Raw genomic sequence first — 26,008 nt, forward strand, 5'->3', positions numbered from 1 at the left:
TTCTGTAATAGATTAAGTTAATTTTTTGTCACAAAATTCTACACAAAATAGCCCACATTGACGAAGTGAAAGCAGGTTTATAGACATGTGTGCTTATTAAAAATCAAAATGTAAAATATCATATGTACACAAGTGTGCACACTCTTTAATATGCATTTTGTTTTCACCGATACTGCTTGAGATGTTTCTACAATTTAATTGGAGTTCACCTGTGGTAAATTCAATTGATTGGACATGATTGGGGATTGCCAACACCCAACACCTGCCTATATAAGGTCCCACAGTTTACAGTGCATATCAGAGTAAACTCCAAGCCATGGGGTCAAAGGAATTATCTGCACACCTCAGAAACAGGATTGTGTCGAGGCATAGATCTAGAGAAGGGTACAGAAAAATTGCTGCAGTTCCCAAAGAGCACAGTGGCCTCCATCATTCATAATGGAAGAAGTCTGGAACCATCAAAAATCTTCCTAGACCTGGCCGCCCGGGCAAACTGAGCAATTGGGGAAGACGGGCCTTTGCCAGGGAGGTGAGCAGGAACCCGAGGGTCACTCTGACAGAGCTCCAGCGTATCCTCGTGGAGATGGGAGAACCTATCACAAGATCAACCATCCAGGCAGCACCCACAAACGCCTTTATGGTAGAGTGGCCAGACGGAGGCCACTCCTTAGTAAAAGGCACATGACAGCCTGCTTGAAAAGCACCTAGAGGACTCTCAAAACATGAGAAACAAAGTTCCCTGGTCTGATGAAACAAAAATTGAACTTTTCGGCCTGAATACCAAGTGTCGCATCTGGAGGAAACCAGGCACCACTCATCACCTGGGTAATGCCATCCCTACAGTGAAGCATGGCGGTGGCAGCATCATGATTGTAGGGGTGTTTTTCAGCAGCTGGACCGGGGCGACTAGTCCTGATAAAGGGAAAGATTAATGCAGCTAAGCTAAACAAGTGTGCCAAGCTTGTAGCTTCTTTTCCAAGACGCCTTGAAGCTGTAATTGCTGCCAAAGGTGCATCAACCAAGTAATAGGCTAAAAGGGTGTGTACAGATATGTAATCCCTAAATAAACGATTTGTGTCAGTAAAATAAAATTGCATATTTTTTAAACACTGTTTTCATTTTGTAATTATTGGCAACTGTGTGTAGATGTTTGAGGCAAAAAAGAACTAAATCTATTATAGAATGAGTCTGTAACGTAATAAAACGTGGAGAAGGTGAAAGGGGTGTGCACACTTTCCGGCTTGACTGTAATATGCCTTAAAAACACAAACAGTGAAACTGTTGTGTCAGTATGGAGTTAAACTCTAGATCACCAATTTTGTTTTTTTACAGCGATGAATGTTTGTTTTACTATTCCACATTACTGCCACATTCATGGCATTAATCTTTCTTTCATTAAATAAAGCTTAATGCCTAAATAAAGCATAAACCTAATGCTGTTTATCTTTTCTAATATAATATTAGTGGTGGCTTTGTGGTTTATTTATCGGACTAGTAATCGGGAGGCCACTGGTTCAAACCCCACACTTGCCAGGCTGACCTTACTTGGATTCTGAATGGTCATACTAGTAGATCGCTTTGAATAGGAGCATGTGCAGTAAATGTAAGGGGCAGCTTCATGCATAACAGTTAATGGTTAAACAATGACTATTGACGAGTTAAAAGAAATTAGCACTGATTTGATTTGTTCGGAACAAATTAGGGCAGTGTATGAGCCATGAATACAAACTACCTAGCACACAGCATGCAGTAGGATACAGATGTGCTTTTCAGTGTGGTGTGACTGCGACTTTTTAGCCTTTAAGTTTATCTCCATGGTAACAAGTTTATTTTCAAAGTAACATGCCACATTAAGTAACGTGGTAATGAAAGATACTTTGCACGGTACAGCTCAGTCAGACCATACCAACTTGTTTAGGGGTCAAACAAAGTCAACTTGACTCTGATGGGGCTTGCACCAGCAACCTTCTGGTCACTATGTCAGTACCTAAACTGCTGAACTTATACACTGTAATCTCTTTAAATAGGTAAAAAAAGGCAAATGACAGCAATTGTAAATGGGGTTCAAAAAACAGAAAAAGAAATTGGTACTCGGATAAGTTAGAATCATACTTTTAAAGTGCAGCATTTAAGCATGAGTTCCATTTCATTACAACAGCATGCAACATTATTGGGAAAACCATTAGCTTTAGGGTTGTCAGCCTAAAATACATTGTGTAGACCTACTGTACATTTGCATTACAAAATGCTGTTTACATATGACATATAATAAGTTTAGATTTAAATTTTATCAGGTTTCTAAACTTGCATGATACACAAACTCTCACATGCATGCATACATACACACAGACTGACACACTCATACACAAACTTACATGCACACTCACAATCACACATACATAAATCCACAAACACTTGCACATAGACATACATACACCAACACACTTAGATTCTGACACACGATCATGCTTACTGACACACACAGGCACATACAGTGTATCACAAAAGTGAGTACACCCCTCACATTTCTGCAGATATTTAAGTATATCTTTTCATGGGACAACACTGACAAAATGACACTTTGACACAATGAAAAGTAGTCTGTGTGCAGCTTATATAACAGTGTAAATTTATTCTTCCCTCAAAATAACTCAATATACAGCCATTAATGTCTAAACCACCGGCAACAAAAGTGAGTACACCCCTTAGTGAAAGTTCCTGAAGTGTCAATATTTTGTGTGGCCACCATTATTTCTTAGAACTGCCTTAACTCTCCTGGGCATGGAGTTTACCAGAGCTTCACAGGTTGCCACTGGAATGCTTTTCCACTCCTCCATGACGACATCACGGAGCTGGCGGACATTCAAGACTTTGCGCTCCTCCACCTTCCGCTTGAGGATGCCCCAAAGATGTTCTATTGGGTTTAGGTCTGGAGACATGCTTGGCCAGTCCATCACCTTTACCCTCAGCCTCTTCAATAAAGCAGTGGTTGTCTTAGAGGTGTGTTTGGGGTCATTATCATGCTGGAACACTGCCCTGCGACCCAGTTTCCGGAGGGAGGGGATCATGCTCTGCTTCAGTATTTCACAGTACATATTGGAGTTCGTGTGTCCCTCAATGAAATGTAACTCCCCAACACCTGCTGCACTCATGCAGCCCCAGACCATGGCATTCCCACCACCATGCTTGACTTTAGGCATGACACACTTATCTTTGTACTCCTCACCTGATTGCCGCCACACATGCTTGAGACCATCTGAACCAAACAAATTAATCTTGGTCTCATCAGACCATAGGACATGGTTCCAGTAATCCATGTCCTTTGTTGACATGTCTTCAGCAAACTGTTTGTGGGCTTTCTTGTGTAGAGACTTCAGAAGAGGCTTCCTTCTGGGGTGACAGCCATGCAGACCAATTTGATGTAGTGTGCGGCGTATGGTCTGAGCCCTGACAGGCTGACCCCCCACCTTTTCAATCTCTGCAGCAATGCTGACAGCACTCCTGCGCCTATCTTTCAAAGACAGCAGTTGGATGTGACGCTGAGCACGTGCACTCAGCTTCTTTGGACGACCGACGCGAGGTCTGTTCTGAGTGGACCCTGCTCTTTTAAAACGCTGGATGATCTTGGCCACTGTGCTGCAGCTCAGTTTCAGGGTGTTGGCAATCTTCTTGTAGCCTTGGCCATCTTCATGTAGCGCAACAATTCGTCTTTTAAGATCCTCAGAGAGTTCTTTGCCATGAGGTGCCATGTTGGAGCTTTCAGTGACCAGTATGAGAGAGTGTGAGAGCTGTACTACTAAATTGAACACACCTGCTCCCTATGCACACCTGAGACCTAGTAACACTAACAAATCACATGACATTTTGGAGGGAAAATGACAAGCAGTGCTCAATTTGGACATTTAGGGGTGTAGTCTCTTAGGGGTGTACTCACTTTTGTTGCCGGTGGTTTAGACATTAATGGCTGTATATTGAGTTATTTTGAGGGAAGAATAAATTTACACTGTTATATAAGCTGCACACAGACTACTTTTCATTGTGTCAAAGTGTCATTTTGTCAGTGTTGTCCCATGAAAAGATATACTTAAATATCTGCAGAAATGTGAGGGGTGTACTCACTTTTGTGATACACTGTACATACGCATGCTCACACGTACATACACACACAAACTAACACACATACACTAATACAAACTTACACTGGCATAAAATTACTTACGTTATATATACACACACACACTCGTACACATGCAGAGACACTCACTCACACGACCACACACACAAAATCAACCCAGTTTGTTTGCTGGACTCTTAAACATAACTTAAATACATACAACTACATACACAATTAACACAGACTCTGGACTCTGACAACTTAAATACACACAACTACTGTATTGTACTACAGTGACTGTATTACTTGCATCTTTGCACAATATTGCAATTTGCACAAGTTTTTGCATTTTTGCACCTTACTCCTTTTTTATATCTCCGCTGCTAAAAAAACCTATGCTGCTAACTGCATATCAGAATATGTTTTCTACCTCACTCATCATTTACTCAGTACTATGTACTGACCAACACTTGTCTTTAGTCTTGTCTTCCTTAATTATTTTTTAGATTGAAAATGTGTTTTTGTATTCATTGTACTGTTGTTTATCTGCACTGTGTATTGTATGTTGCACCCTGGTCCTGGAGGAGCGTTGTTTCGTTTCAATATACTTGTATACAGCCGAAATGACAATAAAGCCTCTCTTGAACTCTTGAGTAATTAAGTAATAACGAAAAAATGAGAACATTAACTAGAACAATTTCTGTTGAAATCTTTTTCTGCATGAAAAAGATTAGTACTGGAGATTTAAATTTTGTCAAACCATGAAAAAAGGCCTAACTATGCAAATATTTCATCCAAATAATAAAACTTCATACTATAAACAATCCATTCTCTTAAAACCTTGCATTTTAATGACAATCTGAAGCTTGGACTGCTGCAATGTAGAGCCCAATGTGATTCATTTTGGCAATCAGCTTGGGTTCTCATAAATATAAGTAAACATGTATTATTTTGAAGCAATTTCTGAAACTGCAACACAAGAAAAGCTGAATTACCTTGTTCTGATGAGACTATGTCCATTGAAAGAAAAAAAGAGAGAGTAAAAAAAGTCAGCTGAATATAAAGAAAAGCTTCACATTATTCATGCCATCCACATAGAGTTGAAGTTAAAAGTTTACATACACCTATAAAGGACTTTCATTGCACAATAGTTATGATTAGAGTTAGTTTTGTTATTGTGATAGTATTTGTATGAACCATAAGTTAAAAATTTATCAAATAGTGACCAGGCATAACATTATGACCACTAACAGGTGAAGTGAATAACACTGCTGATTATCTCTTCATCATGGCACCTGTTAGTGGGTACGATATACTAGGCAGCAAGTGAACATTATTTCCTAAAAGTTGATGTGTTAGAAGCAGGAAAAATGGGCAAGCGTAAGGATTTGAGCAAATTTGACAAGGAACAAATTGTGATGGCTAGACAACTGGGTCAGAGCATCTCCAAAACTGCAGCAACTGCAGTGGTCAGTATCTATCAAAAGTGGTCCAAAGAAGGAACAGTGGTAAACCGGCGACAGGGTCATGGGCGGCCAAGGCTCACTGATGCACGTGGGGAGCGAAGGGCCGTGTGGTCCGATCCAACAGACGAGCTAGTGTAGCTCAAACTGCTAAAGAAGTTAATGTTGGTTCTGATAAAAAGGTGTCAGAATACACAGTGCATCACAGGTTGTTGCATATGGGGCAGCAAAAGGGGGACCAACACAATATTAGGAAGGTGGTCATAATGTTATGCCTGATCAGTGTATAAACACATTTAGAAATTGATGTCTGCACACGCATAAAACTTTGAGAAAAAATTTTTTTACTCCTGTGTTCCATCATCTTCCTTATTAATGAGACTTTCTGGTTTGGGAATCAAGGACACAAACTGTTGCAGTTTTGCAAGTAACATTTTTGTCCATTCTTGCTTGATACTAGACTTCAGCTGCTAAATAGCCCCTGGTTATCTTTGTCTGATTCTCCTCTTTATGCTGCGTCATACATTTTTAATAGAAGACAGCTCTGGACTGAAGGCAGGCCAGCCAAGCACCTACATTTTGCGTCTACCAAGCCTCGCTGTTGTAGCGTGTACAGAAGAGGCCTGGCATCTTCTTGCTAAAATAATCATGGACTTACCCAAAAAATATGTCACCTTGATAGCAGCATGTGTCTCTCTAAAACCCCAATATACACCTTCACATCAATTGGATAATAACATAACATGACAGATAATAACATGACAGATGTTGGCTTTTGCACATTTCACTGATAATAGTCTGGATGATCCTTTTCATCAAAGATAACGTCAGGAAATGGGGTTTGTATATTACAGCTAAATCTTAATTCTTTTTTTAATAGAAAAAGCAAGGAAAATCATAGACTTATTTTCAACATAGTATTATTAGAAAAATCCCAGAGAACAAATATTTTGAAATATTTTATAATAAGTTTTTTACCATTGCCCCTGGCCAATTCATTGGGGGCTTTTGGACCTGCATGTTTACTTTGCTCGTAGTAATTAATGCCCATAGTAAAGAGTGCCATACAAATAAATTTGACGTCTACACACCTAAAAAAACCTTGGTTAGTTAAAATATAGATTCATTAAGCAAAGCCAACAACCAATACTGCAGCCTGGTTCAAAGTCTCACCCACACCTTTAACCAGCCAGTTAAACACGAAAGAGCAAAAATAGCTAACAGCTAACAGTTTCAGATTTTATGTTTCAGTGAACATGCCAAAACTTTAGCTTCTGCATACAGTTTGAAACTGACTCAAAGCCTGGCAGTAATTACAGACACAATGTGATTTCTTTACTGCTTTAATTGAATTTGTGCATATAAAATCAATTTTAAAAGTGCATACTTTTTAGTGCTGTGTTAGTTCTTAAATGTTTGGTTACCTTAGATTAAGATTAACATTCAATTTAATACAACCCCAAATCAGAAAAAGTTGTGACAGTATGGACAATTCAAATAAAATAAAAATGCAGTGTTCCCTACATTTACTTTGACTTTTATTTGATTGCAGACAGTTTGAACCCAAGATATTTTATGTTTTGTCTGCTCAACTTTATTTCATTTGTTAATATACCTCAATTCCTGCATTTCAGGCCTGCAACACATTGCAAAAAAAGTTGGGACGGGGGCAATTTAGGGCTAGTAATGAAGTGAAAAAACTAAATCATAATGTGATTCCGAACAGGTGATGTCAACAGGTGATTGTAATCATGGTTTGGTACAAAAAACAGCCTCCAGGAAAAGTCTTTGATGAGCAAAGATGGCCAGAGGATCTCCAGTTTCTCAACAAATGTGTGAGAAAATTATTGAAATGTTTAAAAACAATGTACCCCAAAGAAAGATTGGAAGGGATTTGCATATTTCTCCCTCTACAGTACATTATATCATTAAACAATTCAAGGAATCGGGAGGTATTTCAGTGCGTAAAGGCCAAGGGCGCAAGCTTAACCTGAACGCCCGTGATCTGCTATCCCTCAGACGGCACTGCATTAAAAACCACCACCCAACAATAGCTGATATAACCACATGGGCAAGGGATTACTTTGGCAAACCTTTGTCAAGCACTACAATATGGAGTTACATGCACAAATGCCACTTAAAACTTTACTGTGCAAAAAAGAAGCCTTATGTTAACCATGTCTAGAAGCGGCATTGACTTCTCTGGGCTCGGAAGCATCTAGGATGGACCATCACACAGTGGAAACATGTATTGTGGTCAGATGAATCAGCATTCCAGGTCTTTTTTAGGACCATCCAGACTGTTATCAGCAACAAGTCCAAAAGCCAGGATTCATCATGGAGCACTTCTGTGATGGCAGGATTAATGCAGAAAAGTACATTGAGATCTTAGAGCAACATATGCTGCCTTTAAGACGTCATCTTATCCAGGGACGTCCATGCATTTTTCAACAAGACAATGCAAAACCACATGCTGCACACATTACAAAGACATGGCTGCAAAAGAAGAGGGTACGGGTACTTGACTGGCCTGCCTGCAGTTCTGACCTGTCCCCAATAGAGAATGTGTGGAGAATTTTGAAACAAAAAATGCGACAACGACAACCCCGTACTGTTGTACATCTTAAGATGTGTTTGCAGGAAGAATAGGACAAAATAAAAGCTAAAACACTAAATCACTTGGTATCATCGGTGGCAAAACATCTTTTAAGTGTGGTGAATCTTTTAAGGAATGGCAACATTACAAAGTGGTAAGTGCTTTACTGTGCCAACTTTTTTTTGAATGTGTTGCAGGCCTGAAATGCAGGAATGGATGTTTATTAGGGCTGTCACAGTAAAAGAATTTCCCCTTGCGATATTCAGCCTGTCTCAATATCGCGGTATGCGGTAATATCGCCATTTTTTTTTTTTTTTTTTTAAATTACTTAATTAATCTGGATTTTAGAGCTATATAAACAAGCTTTATTGTTAGGCTATGATTCGGCATATTATTGCTTTATAATGACAAAGATGAGACAGCTTTAAGACCAATGAAATGCATGTTTAATGTTAAATACAGAACAGCGCAGGGATGCGCGTCTTTTCTCTATTAAAAAAGGTTTAAATTAAGCTTCTAGCCTAGGCTAGATATACACTGTGAAATGAAAAAAAAAAGTGTTTAGGCTAAATATTTTAAATGCACATCTAATCAAAATATGGTAAAAAAAAAAAAAAAAAAAATAGAATAAAGAATAAAGTCTGTAAGAGTTTAAACCTGCGTTATCATGCGCGCTACCAACACGTAGAAGAACCAACACGTTCATCTGATGTGGTTTAGAGAGAATCTGAGTGGGGTAGCAATGTTCCCCTCGATACTAAAACTCTCTCTGATGGGGCTCGTTACACTAATACACGTGTACTGTACCTGCATGCGACTTTACAATGCGACAAACTATCTATTTAGTAGGTATAATTAACATAACAATATATACTACATTTCAAGTTATTACTCGTTTCAATAAATTTTTATTCAACGAAAAAACACATTTAAATCATTCCAGCAAGCCAGCAAGAGAATATTTGCAGGCTGCAATGCCATATTAACCATCATTAAGTGTTTTAGTTCACCAAGGCTGTTTGAATATAGTCTAAATTACAAGTATTTATTGAGTGTGAACTCAATTTAATCATTAATAAACTTGCCTATAATTCCTGTTGCGATTGTTTACATTTTAAAACACAAAGCCTGACGCTCAGCAGCAACGCATGCGAACAGGTTGCGGGAAAATGTCGCTCTTAACTCATTTTCATTATGAATTTATTTAACATTTATTACGCCCGAACGTAAGCGTATCAAACAAGATGGACCCTGCAACAATTAAAAAAAGAGAAGAAAGAAAGAAAAAACGTGAACACCGCGGTGTTGCGGTTGCTTGGCATGCCCTGCGGTTGGCTGGTCTATACCGCGGTATTTCAAAATTAATAAATGAAATTAAGTTGAGCGGACAAAACATGAAATATCTCAGGTTCATCCTGTCTGCAATAAAATAAAAGTCCAAGTAAATTTAAGAAACTCTGTGTTTTTTATTATTTGTATTTTCCATGCTGTCCCAACTTTTTCTGATTTGGGGTTGTAGAATTAAGAACATTTTAAGAATATCCTTGTAAACAATACAGATTATTACTGGGTTGTGTTTTCGCTGACCACTATGGAGCAATATACAGTGTATCACAAAAGTGAGTACACCCCTCACATTTCTGCAGATATTTAAGTATATCTTTTCATGGGACAACACTGACAAAATGACACTTTGACACAATGAAAAGTAGCAGCTTATATAACAGTGTAAATTTATTCTTCCCTCAAAATAACTCAATATACAGCCATTAATGTCTAAACCACCAGCAACAAAAGTGAGTACACCCCTTAGTGAAAGTTCCTGAAGTGTCAATATTTTGTGTGGCCACCATTATTTCCCAGAACTGCCTTAACTCTCTTGGGAATGGAGTTTACCAGAGCTTCACAGGTTGCCACTGGAATGCTTTTCCACTCCTCCATGACGACATCACGGAGCTGGCGGATATTCGAGACTTTGCGCTCCTCCACCTTCCGCTTGAGGATGCCCCAAAGATGTTCTATTGGGTTTAGGTCTGGAGACATGCTTGGCCAGTCCATCACCTTTACCCTCAGCCTCTTCAATAAAGCAGTGGTCGTCTTAGAGGTGTGTTTGGGGTCATTATCATGCTGGAACACTGCCCTGCGACCCAGTTTCCGGAGGGAGGGGATCATGCTCTGCTTCAGTATTTCACAGTACATATTGGAGTTCATGTGTCCCTCAATGAAATGTAACTCCCCAACACCTGCTGCACTCATGCAGCCCCAGACCATGGCATTCCCACCACCATGCTTGACTGTAGGCATGACACACTTATCTTTGTACTCCTCACCTGATTGCCGCCACACATGCTTGAGACCATCTGAACCAAACAAATTAATCTTGGTCTCATCAGACCATAGGACATGGTTCCAGTAATCCATGTCCTTTGTTGACATGTCTTCAGCAAACTGTTTGCGGGCTTTCTTGTGTAGAGACTTCAGAAGAGGCTTCCTTCTGGGGTGACAGCCATGCAGACCAATTTGATGTAGTGTGCGGCGTATGGTCTGAGCACTGACAGGCTGACCCCCCACCTTTTCAATCTCTGCAGCAATGCTGACAGCACTCCTGCGCCTATCTTTCAAAGACAGCAGTTGGATGTGACGCTGAGCACGTGCACTCAGCTTCTTTGGACGACCAACGCGAGGTCTGTTCTGAGTGGACCCTGCTCTTTTAAAACGCTGGATGATCTTGGCCACTGTGCTGCAGCTCAGTTTCAGGGTGTTGGCAATCTTCTTGTAGCCTTGGCCATCTTCATGTAGCGCAACAATTCGTCTTTTAAGATCCTCACAGAGTTCTTTGCCATGAGGTGCCATGTTGGAACTTTCAGTGACCAGTATGAGAGAGTGTGAAGCTATCACTACTAAATTGAACACACCTGCTCCCTATGCACACCTGAGACCTAGTAACACTTACAAATCACATGACATTTTGGAGGGAAAATGACAAGCAGTGCTCAATTTGGACATTTAGGGGTGTAGTCTCTCAGGGGTGTACTCACTTTTGTTGCCGGTGGTTTAGACATTAATGGCTGTATATTGAGTTATTTTGAGGGAAGAATAAATTTACACTGTTATATAAGCTGCACACAGACTACTTTTCATTGTGTCAAAGTGTCATTTTGTCAGTGTTGTCCCATGAAAAGATATACTTAAATATCTGCAGAAATGTGAGGGGTGTACTCACTTTTGTGATACACTGTAGGTTTCAAATTTAAAAAAGAATGAGAAAGTATGTTTTGGTATCATTGTTAGCATGCAAGCTAGTCTGTTGGTTTGTATATGTTTAGGAAAATGTTTCACCTTTCTTGGCATAGTTGAGGTCCACATCTTTAAAATGTACCATCACGACATCTGAAGTCTTAAAGATAATGCTCTCAACAATGTCTTCACGTCGAGGGCCAGCGTTTCGCTCAGGACTTTTCCTGTGGGCTGCATCCAGGACTAGATCACACTGAAAATAAGCACACACAAACTTAAATGACTTAACTGCTTAATCACATTCATATGTCTGTATCATGAACCACTTCAATATGGTTGAGCAACACGTTTGTTTATATAGTAATGTGACACTAATTTAAACTTGTTTATACACACTGGGCATTTCTGTGTACCTCTGGACCATATGTTTTGAAGACACCTTCATAGATCACTCCATTTTTTACTTTGAGTTCACAATTGGTTCCCTGTAAAATAGGTTAAAAATCAAATGATTAAGGTTTTTTCTTGGTATGTTAAACAAAACATTTAAAAATCTATAATACAAAACAGGTACTTTACACTTGTACTGATCAAGAAATAATTAAATAAAAAAATGGGACTGTGAATTGCTAATAAAAACAGAAAGCATTGATTTTACAGTAATAGAGTTTAAAGAGAAATGACAAAACACGAACCATATTTGGCTTTTAATAACATTTTAATAACAATAATATTTGGCTTTTAATAAACATTTTTGGATTTTCCTGTTACAATCAAGCAAGTTTAATGAATGTGTCATGACATTCCTAGTCTAAAATGTCTCTGTGTCACAGATTTGTGAAACATGCTGCAGGCACCAGTTTTAGAATTAGTATAATATACACCAATCACTGTCCATTTTATCAGCTCCACTTACCATATAGAAGCACTTTGTAGTTCTACAATTACTGACTGTAGTCCATCTGTTTCTTTGCATGCTTTGTTAGCCCACTTTCATGCTGTTCTTCAGTGGTCAGGACCCCCACAGGACCACCAGTGAGTAGGTATTATTGACACTGACATGATGGTGGTGTGTTAGTGTGTGTTGTGCTGGTATGAGTGGATCAGACACAGCAGCGCTGATGTTTTTAAACACCTCACTGTCACTGCTGGACTCAGAATAGTCCACCAACCGAAAATATCCAGCCAACAGCACCCTGTAGGCAGCCTCCTGTGACCACTGATGAAGGTCTAGAACAGGGGTATTCAACTAAAATGTAAAGAGGTCCAGTTAGAGAAAATTTCTTGAAGCAAAGGTCCGGAATGTTTAACTATATACAGTATATACAGTATATATGTATATATGAGTGGTGTCACGTGATTGGTCTGTGCGTTTTCTCATCCGCTAAACCGCTACCGTAAAGACTACAAAAGCTGCGCCGGTTAAAATAGAAGCGCTCCGTCAGGTTTCAAATCATAACTTTCTGTTTTGGCTGTAGGTCCGGGTCCGTATGGGACAGCTTCTGGGTCCGGACCCGGACCGCGGTCCGCCTGTTAGTGAGAAGAAGAAGTCCAACTCAAACTGCAGCAATAGATGAGCGATCTTCTCTGACTTTATATCTACAAGGTGGACCAACCAGGTAGGAGTGTCTAATAGAATGGACAGTGAGTGGACACGGTATTTAAAAACTCCAGCAGCGCTGCTGTGTCTTATCCTCTCATACCAGCACAACACACTAACACACCACCACCATGTCATTGTCACTGCAGTGCTGAGAATGATCCAACACCCAAATAATACATGCTCAGTGGTGGTCCTGTGGGGGTCTTGACCAATGAAGAACAGTGTGAAAGCAGGCTAAAAAAGTATGTAGAGAAATAGATGGACTACAGTCAGTAATTGTAGAACTTCAAAAAGCTACATGGTAAGTGGAGCTGATAAAATGTACAGTGAGTGTAGAAACAAGGAGGTGGTTTCAATGTTATGGCTGATCAGTGTATTATGACATTAACAGGATACTTGGTTACACAACATTTGGCAACAATGATCATTCAAACATGTGTGGCCATCTGTGAACTCTTTGCTTTGGTAGTTTCCTCCACTGCAATTCTCTCAAGCTCTTGAATGTTTGCAGGGTTCCTTTTCCCAATAGTAGATTGAAGCTCTCTCCAAACATTTTTAATTGGACTGAGTGGATGTGTGGTTTGGGTATTTATCCTGCTCTAGGACTCCTTGTGTTTGACTTAAACCTAGTTTTCTTACACTTGGGGGCACATTACACTGTAAAATGCTCTGACCATCCTTTAATTTCACTGTTCCTGTAACACATTCAAGGTATTCAGTCCCAAAGGCAGCAAAGCAGCCCCAAAACCAAATATATTCTCCACCAAGTTTCACTCTAGACAGGGTGCACCTTTTTACATACTGTCTATACACATAATGCTGGTATGCATTGCCAAATAGTTTCATTTGCTCATAGAATATTTTCCCAGAAGTAGTGTGATTTGTCTTATATAAGTTTTGGCAAAGTTCAGTCACTCGTTTTATGTTTTTAATTGGGTCCTCCTTGGCCTTCACCCACAGAGCCCTTTTTTTGTTTTGTGTGGTGTATCATAAGAGTTGAAACCTTCACTCCAGATGTCTCCAGCTTAGCCTGAAGTTCTTTGGATGTAGTATGTGGTTTCTTTGCCACATTTCAAATCACTTTATCTAGAGTTTTCTCAACAATTTTCCTAATTCCACTATGTCCTGGAAGGTTCTTGACTGTCCCATGAATGGCAATTGTTAAAGCCGTGACACCAAGGTCTTTGGAGGTCCTGTAACCTTTAAACTGCTTGGGCTTGGTAATAATAGCATTTCTGATCTACTTAGACTGTACTCAAAGGTCTTTGTCATTATGGAAAAAGAACAAGGAATAAAACTGACCCTTACTTAACAGGCTAATTAAAGTCATTTGAGCACTGACAAGTGGGTGACATTTAAGTCTACTTTATAATTAATCAAAGATACAGTGGGGCCAAAAAATATTTAGTCAGCCACTGATTGTGCAAGTTCTCCTACTTAGAAAAAAGAGAGAGGTCTGTAATTTTCATCATAGGTACACTTCAACTATGAGAGACAAAATGAGAAAAAAACATCCAGGAAATCACATTGTAGGATTTTTAAAGAATTTATTTGTAAATTATGGTGGAAAATAAGTATTTAGTCAATAACAAAAGTTCAACTCAAAACTTTGTAACATAACCTTTGTTGGCAATGACAGAGGTCAAACGTTTCCTGTAAGTCTTCACCAGGTTTGCACACACTGTAGCTGGTATTTTGGCCCATTCCTCCATGCAGATCTCCTCTAGAGCAGTGATGTTTTGGGGCTGTCGCTGGGCAACACGGACTCCACAAACTTTCTATGGGGTTGAGGTTTGGAGACTGGCTAGGCCACTCCAGGACCTTGAAATGCTTTTTACGGAGTCACTCCTTGCCCGAGCGGTGAGTTTGGGATCATTGTCATGCTGGAAGACCCAGCCACGTTCCATCTTCAATGCTCTCACTGATGGAAGGAGGTTTTGGCTTAAAATCTCACGATACATGGCCCCGTTCATTCTTCCCTTAACACGGATCAGTCGTCCTGTCCCCTTTGCAGAAAAACAGCCCCAAAGCATGATGTTTCCACCCCCATGCTTCACAGTAGGTATGGTGTTCTTGGGATGCAACTCAGCATTCTTCTTCCTCCAAACACGACGAGTTGAGTTTTTACCAAAAAGTTCCATTTTGGTTTTATCTGACCACATGATATTCTCCCAATCCTCTTCTGGATCATCCATATGCTCTCTGGCAAACTTCAGACGGGCCTGGACATGTACTGGCTTAAGCAGGGGGACACGCCTGGCACTGCAGGATTTGAGTCCCTCTCGGCATAGTGTGTTACTGATGGTAGCCTTTGTTACTTTGGTCCCAGCTCTCTGCAGGTCATTCATCAGGTCCCTCCGTGTAGTTCTGGGATTTTTGCTCACCGTTCTCATGATCATTTTGACCCCACGGGATGAGATCTTGCGTGGGGCCCCAGATCAAGGGAGATTATCAATGGTCTTGTATGTCTTCCATTTTCTTACAATTGCTCCTACAGTTGATTTATTCACACCAACCTGCTTGCCTATTGTAGATTCACTCTTCCCAGCCTGGTGCAGGTCTACAATTTTTTTCCTGGTGTCCTTCGACAGCTCTTTGGTCTTGGCCATGGTTGAGTTTGGAGTCTGACTGTTTGAGGCTGTGGACAGGTGTCTTTTATACAGATAACGAGGTCAAACAGGTGCCATTAATACAGGTAACGAGTGGAGGACAGAAGAGCTTCTTAAAGAAGAAGTTACAGGTCTGTGAGAGCCAGAAATCTTGCTTGTTTGTGGGTGACCAAATACTTATTTTCCACCATAATTTACAAATAAATTCTTTAAAAATCCTACAATGTGATTTCCTGGATTTTTTTTTCTCATTTTGTCTCTCATAGTTGAAGTGTACCTATGATGAAAATGACAGATCTCTCTCATCTTTCTAAGTAGGAGAACTTGCACAATCAGTGGCTGACTAAATACTTTTTGGCCCCACTGTAAGTCTGATTTTGTCCTTTGTTGCAAACTGAACAAAGGGTGCCAGTAATCGTATTCTAGCATCATTTTTATATCCTTTTTTTTTTTGCCACATTTTTATTTTATTTTTGTGTATTGTGCTTTTCTAAATCAAACACCTGAGTTCATAAATCCAAGCAGTTCCACTAAATACTTTATTTAAGTAAATACTTTATATGGTCTACCTAATATTCACGGGTGCCAATAATGCTCTGTTTTTCACCCTGATGTCTCCAGCTCAGACCCAATAATGTTCTGTTTTTCACCCCAAGTCGGTTCTAATGTAAAGCCCGTCAGAAACCTCCTGCAGCTGAAGCCCACAGGTTTGTGGTTGCCATGCCAAAAATGTCAATCCTGCTGGACTTACTAGATGTGATGGGAATTCGTAGTGACTACACTCAATGTCAAGTAACTTATTATCAGGCTGTATTTTACCACAGACTGAACTGAAAGATAATGAACTCTCATTTAATTAGAGTTTTTCATTTCTTATAAATACACATAAAAGTAGATCAGTGCTTTCCGATTTTATTTGTAATACACATTTTAGAATTGAGGGTTGTAATTGTCATTATGCAGGCTATGAACGTTCAATGATGTGCATTTCTGCACATTTTCACATTTATATAAAATGCACTGCTACCTTTGGCTACAAAATACATTTCTGTCAAATCATTACAAATTCTGTAATTCTGAACATACCACCACTGAGGTCAAGACATGAACCATCCTCATGTTTGCATAAACTCCACTAAAGACCACCTGCTGAACAAAGAATAATGACTTTTTCAGCAAAGGCACTGAAACTATGTATATACACACACTGTCATATCACATTATTATGACCACCAGCTAATATCTAGAGTAAATGCCGTGTGCAGTACAGACAGCTGCTAGACGGGCTGGGAGTGACTCAACAAGGTCCTGGTCGGTTGTCACAGGTATCTGGAGCCACGCAAATATTCTCCAGACCATACTGCTGCCACCACCAGCTTGTGTTCTTTCTGCAATGGTTGCAGGGTGTTTGTTCTCTGATGTTTCTCGCCTAACACTCCAACGTCTATCCGTTTGATGAAGCAGAAAACGTTACTCATCGGAATAGGCAACACTTTGCCAATCATCGGCGGTCCAATTCCTATACTGCCATAAAAATTTAAGCCTTTCTGCCAATGCAGCTTTGTTAGTAGAGGTGCAGTGAACATCCGTCTGCTTCAGAGCCCTATACGCAGTAGGGTTCGCTCAACTGTTGTTTTAGACACACATCTGGTAGCCCCCTGGTTTATTTTGGTGGTGAGCTGCTCTGCTGTAGCGTGTCGGTCCGCCCTCGCGCACCTTTGTAGCCGACATTCACCTCTCACATCAATGGCACATGGTGATCCGCAGTTTTCACTTCACTTATTTGAAATGGTGCCATTTGTCCACTCATGATACACTTTCACCACAGCATAACGTGAACACTTCACAAACTGAGCAGTTTCAGAAATACTTCCACCCTTGACCCAAATCCAATAATCATCCCTTTTGCAACTCTGATAAATTCCCCATTTTACCCATGACAGCAATGAGAGATGTGTGCAGACTGCCTATCACACACCTTATATACCCACCAAGCCCGCTCACAAAATGTGACTTCCTTCATGAGCTACGGGCTGCCGCAATTCAAAGTAGGAAGTGGTCATGATATTGTGACTCGACAGTGTATATATGTATAGATATATGTTTATATATACAAACACTGAAAGATCACTGGATTAGGAATGCCTGGCTAATAATGATACCAATAATATAGCATGCAATAGGTCGGCGAACAGACTCCACAAGGTGGTGAACATCATTCGGATCACTCAATCAAGGATTGTGGTATGATGACTAACGGTCCTAAGACATACCAAGAGAATGCTCCCCAGACCATCACACCGCCACCACCGGCCTGCAGCAATCCAAATGCGGCTCTCATGGGGTTTGAGCCAGATGCAGACCCGTTCATTAGCGTGTCTCAACAAGAAACGGCACTCATCACTCCAGACAAACGTCTTCCATGTATCCAAGGCCCATTGCGGCACAAGTGTTGGTCTATGGCTGTTGGACCCTAATCAATGCAGGGTATGTCGCATGGTCATGGCCGAAATTGGTTTTGCTTGCCCACTGCTGTATTGATGGCCTCTCAGATCAACCACACTTGGCCGACCATTGTGTGACCTTCAGCTGGAAGTCGCTCAAGTTGCTTTGTTTACTCATAGCTGGTAAATGTTGCCTTCTGCTGTGCAGTGGACAGGTCAACACATTATACAAAAGCCGACTGTGACGCAACCACCACATGGGCGCACTTCATCAGTGATTATATGCCACCTGACAGCTGTTCCTATTCCAGTGATTGTACAGTATATTACATTATACTACATTATATTTATTATGGAAAGTAAAAGTAAACAACTTACTGCAGTGGAGGATCCTTTAACATTGTGTCCCCTGTAGAAAATACAAAAAATAGTCAATTTAAATGAAGAGTTCATAAATTCAGTTTTTGTATGTGTGATCATAACCACTACAAAGAGAAAACAACAAAAAGATACAATACTGATAAAGTTTTAAATACAATGTATCAGTAACAGGGCCGAAGCTAGCCTAGCCAGACATTTTCTGATCCAAGTCTTGGGGAAGACTTAATAAAATAAGGCATACTAAGCTACTAAACAAAACATTAGCTTGAATGTAGCTTATGTACAGTAAATTCCTGACATTAATGATGTTCCCTTTTTACCATATAAAAATAATTATATAAAGCTGCCTTTGTGTGAGGCATATATTTTCATGTATTCCCTAATAACCCTATCACCATGTATTCTGTACATTCTGTACACCCTAATTAAATCTGCATTTTGTTGCACTACAGGTCAGTGTGATTAGGCAGAAGATATATTCACTGGAAGTTAATCTTTTCTGCATCTCAGGCTTGTGTTTGTTAAATTTTTATTAGTCAAATTTAACAATAAAAGTAATATTCCAAGGCTGCATAATTAACAAAAACACTATGTAGCCCTGGTGTACCTGCACCAGGCAAGTTCACATGCGGATCAGCTCTGTGCACGGACAGCCACACCCTGATCAGCATTATTCCCCAACTCTGCACAGGTGCCATCAATCAGTCAGCAGAGGTTGTAATTGCACCAGTTATGAGGAACCCTGGTCCGGCTCATCCCAGCCTGAACAACAGCCAACCATTGTTCATGTGGCCTCCCAGCCCAGCTGAATGGCAGAGCTGAGATTTGATACGATGTATTCAAAATCCCAGCTCTGGTGTGCTAGCGTATTTTACCGCTGCACCACCTGAGCAGCGTTTCTCACATTTTAATTCCAGAGTGTTTTAAATAAAGTTTTATATTAAAGATGAGTGGTTTGAGATATAGGTACTCTCAGCTCAGCAAACACTTTAATCATGAATAGTCTTAGATTTGCCATTCAACATGGGCTTTGATTAGACAAAGGTGGCAAATTCTGGACCCATCATTGCCATTAATCTTAAATGTGACAATCTGAAGTATATAATGCACTGGTACACATGCAGCCAATAAGGAGTTCTGTTTAACACCAGCACTTGTTCAGCAGCACCTACAATCTTTAATTTACTTTAACTGCCCATTTAACAGACTGTACAGATTAACAATTACAAACAAGGATAACTCATTTGCTAAACAGGCTGTAATTTTGATGCTTGTTTAACTTTTTGGGCTGCATTAACAAAACAAATGGCAAAAAAATCATTATCAGTTGGCTGGTTTGCTGTTTATTCCATACCAAAACAGCTTAATATGAAACCACTAGGCCGCTAGCATAAACAAAATCCCAAATTAATTCCTAGATTGTAGTAACATGCACTACATATGATATGTAGTTTACTAACTATGCAGCCAAGTAGTCAGTTTTAGTTCTTCTTGGTGGCTATTATCAATAACTTCACTAATTTTACAGAGCCATTTAGTCTGAAAATGTGAAGAGAAAGCATGTTGGGGTGCATGGTAAGTAGGGATGAAAATGATTAGCTGCTCTCTCAATTTGAATCAAGAGTTAAATGTTTGAAATGAATTTAAATCACATTTTAACTGACAGTATGAATTAAACAATGACATCTTTGTCACAAATCAGTAAAGTCTTTTACTGTTTGAAACACACAATCAGTATGCATGTGCCATTTCTGTGAACCCCTGCATTAAACATTTCTAATCAGAGTTGTTTTATGTATTTATTTAATTTAAATAACGAATGACAAAACTATTACAGTTCAAAATCACAAACGATTCTTTTGTGTCAGCATGGAGCATGGTATACTATGCACATCTGGAGCTGTGCGTGTTTATTTCATGTGGTGTGGATATTTTGCATCATGTATCGGTATAAAGATAAAACTCTATCTAACAATACCTACCTGTTGCCAGGAAGAGCTTTAATGTACAGACTACATGTCTGTTATTTAATTAGTATTCATTCAGTAAGTACATTAAACAAATATATACTATATAAAATAAACATTCTGTATTTGTTCATCTTACTGTCATCTGACTTTGCGGTCACAGTTTTTTATTTAATAAAGTACAAACTTGTTGATATAAAACTATGTTTTATATTTTATAAGATGCTATTAGCTTGTCGGTTATCAGATAACCATTGACCACTGTCAGTTTCTGGTTCAATGAATGACAAAATTTACATCCATTATGCTAAGTTTGTAAAAATCTTGCTTTTTTGGCTGTTCCCGTACTTACAGGTTGCCACAGCAGATCACACTGGTCCCCATACCGATTTAAGCCCTTCCTGATGCAACCATCCTTATGGTATTTTATCCGGGCTTAAGAACAGCACTGAGAGTGAATAGCTAAGACTCACAGTAGCTAGACTGTTCAGAATTCCTACCAAGTGTTGCTTTTATTTGAGCTTTGTATATATTATTTATAATGTCCTCTGTTAAACATGTAATACATCTAAGAGCATGAAAACATGCACAATATTATAGTTTATTGTATGAACTGTCTTTTTTACATATACAGTGCATTAAACTTGAAAGTAACATTTCCACTAATTTTGTGCATAACTAAATTAAAATTAAATAATAGTTCTGAATGTGTTCATGAGATCAAAATAAAATTATCCAAATTATCATTAATTACTATTAGTTGGATTAGTGTGTCAAGTGTATTAAGTGCACCTTACAGCCAATACTGGGGAAAAATAGTGCTAAAAACCAGAAATATTCCATGAATAGTGCCATGTCATTAAAAATACTATGTGAAGAGAGTATGGTGAAAGTATATAGTTTAACTATATTAAAAACCTGTTACTGACCAAGAAGTGGAAGACCATTTCATTCTACATTAGTGATACTTAGATTCTGGCTAATAAACACGAATGTTGCTTTTGATTAAAATCTCTGATTTACTTAATTACTTGCATAAGTCATTACACAATGATAAAGCCACTGATGGGCAAGATTATTTTTTTTATAATAAAAGAAGTTTGTAACAATTATTAATGTCATTCAGCTCCCTAGTTACTGATAAATGGGAATTTATGGGTTGTCAGCAAGTGGAATTTTTGCCCATTCTTGTTTGATACGTGACTTCAGCTGCTCAGCAGTCAGTGACTGATTCTCCTCTTTATGATCTAACATACACTTTCAATAGGAGACAGCACAGACAAACACGTTGTTGTAGCGTGCAAAACGAGGCCTGGCATTGTCTTGCAGAAATACCCACATATCTCATGAAAGTCCTAGTATACTCCTCCACACCAGTGGTACAGTCATACATATGCAAATCTCCCATGTAGTGGCCACTGATGCACCCCCATACTATGACATGTTGGCTTTTGCACCTTTCACTGATACGCCTGACCAGTCCTTTTCATATTTAATACAGAGAACTAAACATTTGTTCTCACACAATGCCATCTGAGAGCTCAAAGATCACACACATTCAAGATTTGACCAAGGTTTCTAAATCTATTTACTACTTAATGTATGGTAGATGGTAATGGTGTAACGAGCCACATAATCCATAATCAGAAGGGATCACATTGCATGGTTTGGTATGCACATGAACCTCGAATCAACTGCCAAAATGTAACCATAACACTTTTAGTAATAAAAACTTATGGCACATATGTACATGCACATATACATGACTTAATTAAGGGGCCAGAATTATTACAAAGTGATAATTCATTTATTTTTACGTGGAATTGTGGTGGAAGCAGTTAACATTACATGGCTGCAGGATAATGACCCAAAGGTCCACAAGTTCACAAGAATGGTTAAGAAGTAATATAGATTGTTTTAAACTGGCCAGCAATGAGTTCTGAATGCTGAACTAGTTTTGATTATTGTGTTTCTCTGTTCTACAGTACATTACTCCCATGTTCACTACATCAAGCTGTAAGCAGTCAATGCAATAAATCATAAAGCTGTGTTGATATGAAACCCTGTGGTGTGTTCAATATTTTCCTCGTACTTTGACATATCAGTTATCAATTAAAAACATATTTTTGCATTCTTACTAAATCAAAATTTGCATTCTTACTAAGCAATAATTGCTTCTACAGAATGGTCATTTTCTTCAATCAACAAAGAATTAAAATAGCCAGTGTTAGTGGTTAAGGTCCTAGATTAAATGGAAGATTGCTGGTTCAAGCCCCACCACTGCCAAATTTCAGAATTGTGGCCACTGTGTCTTAATTGTCCGCACTGTATTTAAAATTCTAAGTTGCTTTGGATGAAAGTGTTTGCTAACTGCAGACATACATGTAAAACAATTTTTTACATTGTAAAAAAGATATCCAAAAAAAACAGTTTAGCTTCCTCTGTTTGATAAAAAGTAAATAACTATCATTTTAGTTTATTCTTAACACAGATGTGACTAAAAAGTGACTAAAATATAATTGAATTTCACGTATATTTTATTTTCTTTTTCATTTGTAAGAGATAGTGTTGAAATTGTATGATAAATACTTCTCAAATCTACATTGTTTATGACACTGTATATTCTTAAAACAAAGGTATATAAAACAGTGGCAGAAGAGGAAGTTTCTGACTGTACCTAGGAAGAGATTTTAATTGAACTCTTTAATTTACCTCTCCTTTGTACCTTTACTTAATTAAAAATAATAAAATCAGACACATAGGACACTGTGTGCTGCATCAGCACTGGCAGCTGAATGAGGTATAAAAAAGGAATTTAAATCAATATGAGGAATGCAACAGGAAAACACAATGTATAACTGTGACATTGAAACAGAATGTATTTAAAGCCCTAGCAAACCCCAAACACGTGTATTTTAAACGTTATTTTAGCAAGGAGAGCGTCGGTCCATCAAGAGTTTCGAAATATTATGCAACAAAGCAACATACTTACACAAATGTCATTTTAAAGGGTAGTTTTTTTTTCTTCTTACTTTACTACCCAAATAAGCGTCAAGGTTGACTCGCCTGACTTTAGCCAAGATCTTTCTGTCTTGATTCTTTGACCGGACGCCACTAGTGCCCAAACGCAACCTACGTTTGAGCTTGCGTGTATTTTTCCACACCTGTATTCAGCAAGCCGCGCCTCCTGCGACCGGAGTGGCTTGTGGTTCACACTACAATGCAGTTAGTCAATAGCAGCAATAACGCCGCAGGGGGCGAGACAGTACAGGCCAATCGTAGAACAGGAGCCGGAATATGGGTATGAATAAAATAATGTAAAGCTGGACGGTGACATTTTAATTGTAATGTTCCAAATAATCCAACAAGCTGTTAAAACAGGTAAACTGAGCAAAATATAAACATGTTTAATATACCTGGCTTGACTAGTGACCGGATAAGTTTGGCTATATTACAATAATGATAATCAGATGCTGGTTATAAATCGCTCCCGGCTAATATATTGCAATTACTATTAATATTAAATTATACTGCAAATATTCAAATTACTATGTATCTAAAGCATTTTGTTTAAAATATCTATACCCTATTGCTGGTTATAATTGTCAACTAGGCTGGTCTGTCTAGAGCGATGCGACTTTCAACGTCGACAATTTAACATAAAATATAATTGCTTAAAATAAGATTAACTGTTCGTATAATCAGTACAGCTAAAAGCTAGAGAACTGTTAACGTTGGGTCAATGTATTCTGTGCTTTTTAATCTTCAATGATTTTAATAAACCCAAGTCCAGTGTCCACTGATGGTGTCAAAGGAATTAAAATAGCGCTGGTCTGTAAAGCAGGTGCTCGGACACTGTTTGAAATTCCGTGCCTTTACGTTATTTTATACACACCACTCTGTGCTGACGGTGGTCATCCCAAACAGAATATTAGGCCTAATATCAACCTAAAGACGCCGGTACATGACAAACACCCTGTGAGACTAACAAATATCTAACCACATGATAGAATTGTCCAAATCATCTATTGACATTATTATACAACCAGTGCAACGAACCAAACTTATATACTGTAACGTTTACCACTGATGTATATGATAACTTCATACGCAAGAACAATTAGTTTGCAACCAAAACCCAAAATACTCCTTCGGCCTAAGCTAGACAGCTACATCACTCCCTGAAACAGCCGCCAATTTCACAATTAAATATATACGCTACACATTTATAGGTATTTACATATTCAAACGGAATAGGTTAGCCAATCCGAATATTAACTAGTCATTAAGAAAAAAGATGTGGCTCACCTAGACAAACTGTGGCGTCCAGCAGCAGCAGCTCCTCCGCATCCCCCTGCGCCTGAGGCCGTAGCGGCCCCACCGCTGCTCCCGCCGGCTTTGCGATTTCCACCGGCCTGCTTCATTGACATGATTATCCCATAAACAACTATTTGAACAGATTCGTCTAAATGTTCATAAACCTAGACGAAGCGTTTCAAATGTAAACAGAGTAACAAAACAAGTGACAGCTCGCTAGCGTTAGCTATCAGCTAGATAGCTCCACTGCTACTTCCACTGCTTCAGCCGATTTGCTATTAGGCACGCCAGCTAACTTGTCTTTGCCTTCTTAAACTATTTTAATATGGTTATGTTAAAATGCACCACTACTTATATATGCTAAATAAACAATAAAATCGTTTAGCTTTTTTATTTTGGTATTATCAGTTTACCAAGATCACTGCCTGTTAAAGACCTAAACAGCTGAAAAACGCGAAAGCAGCGGAGGGATATATACACAACACAGGCAGGCGTGCATTGAAATGTGAAACGCCTGTTTTGTTTGACAAAAAATAAACCTTAATACGAATATAATTCTAACGTTTTGTGTAAACTACACCCCAAAATAGATTAAAAAAAAAAAAATTTTTTAATTAGCGAGATGCGGAATAGAGTGCAGCGCACTATTTACAGGAAGTGAACAGAGGTTTTAAGAAGCTAAGCGGCAGTGCTACGGCAACCACGTGAGTCGGTAGCGCTGACAGCAGTTCTGCTTTGCTTTCATCTTCAAGAACTGCTTAACGTTTAGCATCATGGCTGGATTACTGACCGGGCCAGTGGGGCCAGCGCCCAGGGGCCCTTGAGATCAGGGGGCCCCAGCGGGGCTTTGGCCCAAAACATTTTGCGATGCCTAGCAACATTTATGATACAATATATTTTTATTTCCGAGGGCCCTCCATTTTAAGGATCCTCTGACTATTGGGGACTTTGACCCCAGGGCCTCTTGGGGGCCCTAGCCATGCTTTTGGGGCCCCTAGCCATGCTTTTGGGCCCTAGCCATGCTTTTGGGGGCCCTAGCCATGCTTTTGGGCCCTAGCCATGCTTTTGGGCCCCTTATGAAAATGGATGAGGCGTTGTGGCACTGCTCTGACTTCGACTTCTGAGGGGGGCATTTTTTTAGAGGGCCCTGGTTATGAGAGCCCCTACCAGGGGGCCCTAGAGAAGAGCAGGGCATACCATTAGAGGGCCCTTGATCACGAGGGCCCCTGCTATGGGGCCCTTGACTTCCATAGAAGTCGTTTACCATGGCTCCTTGA

General features: G+C 39.3%; 1 protein-coding gene across 7 annotated transcripts in view; it reads right to left on the reverse strand.

The window, feature by feature from the left end:
• atxn2 (ataxin 2) overlaps window positions 1-25,159 on the reverse strand; it is a 54,115-nt gene extending 28,956 nt beyond the window's left edge. For 5 of the 7 annotated variants that reach the window (XM_063017804.1, XM_063017803.1, XM_063017802.1 and 2 more), the window contains exons 1-6: window positions 24,723-25,159; window positions 18,445-18,475; window positions 16,709-16,771; window positions 11,824-11,895; window positions 11,513-11,663; window positions 5,110-5,124 (exon numbers count right to left, since the gene is read on the reverse strand). In XM_063017804.1, the coding sequence (XP_062873874.1) occupies window positions 5,110-5,124; window positions 11,513-11,663; window positions 11,824-11,895; window positions 16,709-16,771; window positions 18,445-18,475; window positions 24,723-24,844 (454 nt within the window). In that variant the 5' untranslated portion in view covers window positions 24,845-25,159. The remainder of the gene's footprint in view (window positions 1-5,109; window positions 5,125-11,512; window positions 11,664-11,823; window positions 11,896-16,708; window positions 16,772-18,444; window positions 18,476-24,722) is intronic. The other 2 variants (XM_063017799.1, XM_063017801.1) reach the window with 2 other exon arrangements.
• Between the last annotated feature and the right edge of the window lie 849 nt (window positions 25,160-26,008).

Source organism: Trichomycterus rosablanca, chromosome 21 (genome assembly GCF_030014385.1).
Source record: "Trichomycterus rosablanca isolate fTriRos1 chromosome 21, fTriRos1.hap1, whole genome shotgun sequence".
In the NCBI taxonomy this organism is placed as follows: Eukaryota; Metazoa; Chordata; class Actinopteri; order Siluriformes; family Trichomycteridae; genus Trichomycterus; species Trichomycterus rosablanca.